At 55.2% G+C, this 3,078-nt stretch overlaps 1 protein-coding gene across 1 annotated transcript; it reads right to left on the minus strand.

Annotated features, from left to right (window-relative positions):
- Nucleotides 1–2,290: 2,290 nt before the first annotated feature.
- LOC102891464 (pancreatic progenitor cell differentiation and proliferation factor B-like) lies at nt 2,291–2,647 on the minus strand. Its single transcript, XM_025049028.1, has one exon. It carries the CDS (start codon nt 2,645–2,647, stop codon nt 2,387–2,389), a length of 261 nt encoding a protein of 86 aa, XP_024904796.1. The 3' UTR covers nt 2,291–2,386.
- Between the last annotated feature and the right edge of the window lie 431 nt (nt 2,648–3,078).

Raw genomic sequence — 3,078 nt, forward strand, 5'->3', positions numbered from 1 at the left:
GCCCAAGTGAGGTAATGAGTGCTCCGGCAGTGGAACACCAGTTCCCAGGCACTGGAGGGCAGGCTACTTACTTACATCAGCAAGGGAGGCTCAGAGGGACTGGGGGCTTCCCAAAGGTCAGCTTCAACTGAGGCCAACCAGATGTCCCATTTCCAAGTTTCGGGACCTCACTCCTCCAACCACTGCCCTATGAGAGACGTGGAGAGGCTGGGAATTCGAATTGCATCGGGATTCCGTAACCCACGCGGTCGAACGTTGTGTTTGATTTTCAGCAGTCGGTCCTGCGGATACGAGATGTAAGGGAATTTTTAGGGCTCTCATGGAAGTTCTCAGCTTGTCATACCATGACTTGAGCTGAGAGGCGAGGAAGTGGAACCGGAATATGAGGGCTTGGTTACTCAGGGGTGGGAGGGCCGAAAGTGCAAAAGGGATTCTGAAGGAACAGATAGTACGGGAAGAAGCTGCCACCCTTCGAATGAGGGGAAGAAAGAAAGAGGTTGGCGTCCTGAGAAGCCTAGAAGCCAGGATGAGGGGCATTGAGGAGCCAGAGCCCGGATGCCTGAGGAGGGGCCGCTGCAGGCTTTCAGGGAAGGCGGAAGCAGCACCCGCAGCGAAGAGGCCAAACAGGGCAGGATGAAATGTCCAAGGCACCGTCTTTCGGGTCACTAATTCTTCGCTGGCATCTCTTTGTGGCTTAATCCATCTGTTGAGATTTTTATTACAATGAGTATGTTTTTGAACTTTGAGAGCACTTTTAAAAATCTGCCCGGGCTTTGAAAATTATTTGTATCTTTATGATTCCTTCTTTTGTATCTTTATTATGTCACATCTCAGAGGACACGGAAGATTCGGGAACTTGCAAACGATGTGTAAATATCCATGAGAACTGCTCTCTGATCTCATGAGAATTCAAAGGCAATGTCGACCTGTGTTGCCACGTCCTCCCTCATTAAGCGCAAGAGTAGAGGGTGGTTCTGTTTGTCACCGTCCTTGCTCGGTCATGCTCTGGCCCAAGGCCTGGTGGGTAGTCGCCTGGGCTCATCTCGGAAGCCTTCAGGACACACTGACGCGCCACACGCGCCACACTCACAGCCCTGGAAGCTCCGAGTCTCTGAGTGAGAGCTGTAGAGCAGAGCCTGCAAAGGGGACCAGGCTTGGCGCCCAGCATCCTCGCTCCACACGCTACCTCGGCCACTTGCTAGCTAGTGATTCAGAACAAGCTACTTGACCCTTCTGTGTCATGCTTTCCTCATTTCCTCAGCCAGGGAATGGGGATGACACCGCTACCAACCTCCTAGGGCGCCATGAGGATGGCATGGATGAGTCCGGGCACGTAGCAGACACAGCCACGGCGGAAATTACGTTATCTGGCCTCTGAGAGGTACGCCCTGGGAACGAGGGGGCCAGTCCTCTCTTTGACAGACCTGCCGATTCTCCATGAGGGCGGAGGTTGCTGACCTGTCTTCAGCGGGGCCTCTGGGAGTGCTGGGCATGAAGCCCGAGGTGCGCAGGCCCCGTCCAGGGACGGCGGGTTTGCTCTGCCAGGAGCCCAGAAGTACTCCAGGATGGGGGGCAGTTCCTCTCTCAGCCAGGGGTTTGCCGAAGCCCCTCTGCCTGCAGCCCCCGGGGAAAGGCGGCCCTTGCTTATTGGCGGCAAGGGTGGTGGAGTTCCCGGCCCGCCCGCTCAGACACACGCTGGATGAACCCACTTCTTTTTACACCCCTGTCCTTGCTTTCCACCGTGGAGGTGACCCTTCAAGAGCACTGCTTTGAGGCGGGGTCTCAGTTCTGCTCCCTCACCTTCTGAGGCCCATTAACTCTGAGCGCCTAGCCGGGTCCCAGCCACAGCCCGAGCCCCCAGTCACCCTCTGAGGTCATTTGCTCTGTTTCCCCAGGGATTCCCCTCCCTTACCTGCGGGCCACCTGTGCATTTAAACAATGAAAGTAAACACTTCTCATAGCATGGAAGGCCTTTATGTCTACCTACCATACACAACCCAGAATCAATTGAGAATTTAATAAATTTGGTCACGCCAAAAGGTATGTTCTTTTTGCTTCTTCCCGCTTGTTTATTTTCTGCGTGGTGCAAGGCACACGGTGACGGGTGTCAGGAAGGCTTGCGTGCGGCTAGGACAGTAAGGAGCGAGACTCTCAGATTCCTTTTTGGCATGTTGCTGTTTTGATGTTAAACAACCCCACTGCTTCTGCTCAGCGCAGCCCGCCTAGTCTACGGGGTGGGGTGCGGGGAAAGGGGCCCCAAAGAGCCTAGCGCCTCTGGAAGTCTGGTGGTTGGTGGTAGCCATTCAGGACCGGGGCCCGGTGTTGGTTTTGCTGGGCTGTCCACAATGCTGCTTCCTTGTGGCTTCCCGAGCCAGGTCACAGGTGATCATGCCGCTGGAGGCCTGGGGAGATTCGGAGGTCTCTGGGGACTCCAACTCTGTGTCCATGAAGGACAGAGGGGACTTCCTGAAAAAGAATCTCGCCCACCAGTGACCCGGGTCCGGCTTGGGTAGACGAAGGTGTGGGAGATGGCTTCCCCAGGGTACTCAGCACTTCCACAGGACCTGTTACTGGAAGTGGAACCCAGGTGGCACCTGTAGTAGTCGTTGGTGGCCAGGAGCGAGCCGCTGGAGGGGATAGGTGCCATGCCTTTGCTTTTTGGCTGGCGGAAACCTCAGGCAGCGACCCATCGCGGGCCTCACGGGTGGTGGGGACAGGGGCTCTAGGCCACGGCGCCCATTTGCAGAGGAGATCGCGGGAGGCGGCTCCACAAACGCGATACGCACGGGATGCGCACGCGCGGATGCGCCCACTTGTATTACCCGGCAGCGCTCGCATCATCCGAAAGCTATGTTCTTGACAGCCCAAACCAGCAAGCCTAGTCTTTAGTAAAGAGAGACTGAGAAAATATTTGCAACACATGCATTTTAAATAACGGAGATCCCACCTAACAATATAGTTAACAGTTCCAGTGTGTGACACAGTCCCTTGGGGAGACGTATACATAGTGTCTATTAACATGCGAAATGCCCATAGGTTTTGACCAGGCCATTCCGCTTAGAGGAAACTATCCTAGTG

Source organism: Pteropus alecto, unplaced genomic scaffold (assembly GCF_000325575.1).
Source record: "Pteropus alecto unplaced genomic scaffold, ASM32557v1 scaffold5016, whole genome shotgun sequence".
Lineage (NCBI taxonomy): Eukaryota > Metazoa > Chordata > Mammalia > Chiroptera > Pteropodidae > Pteropus > Pteropus alecto.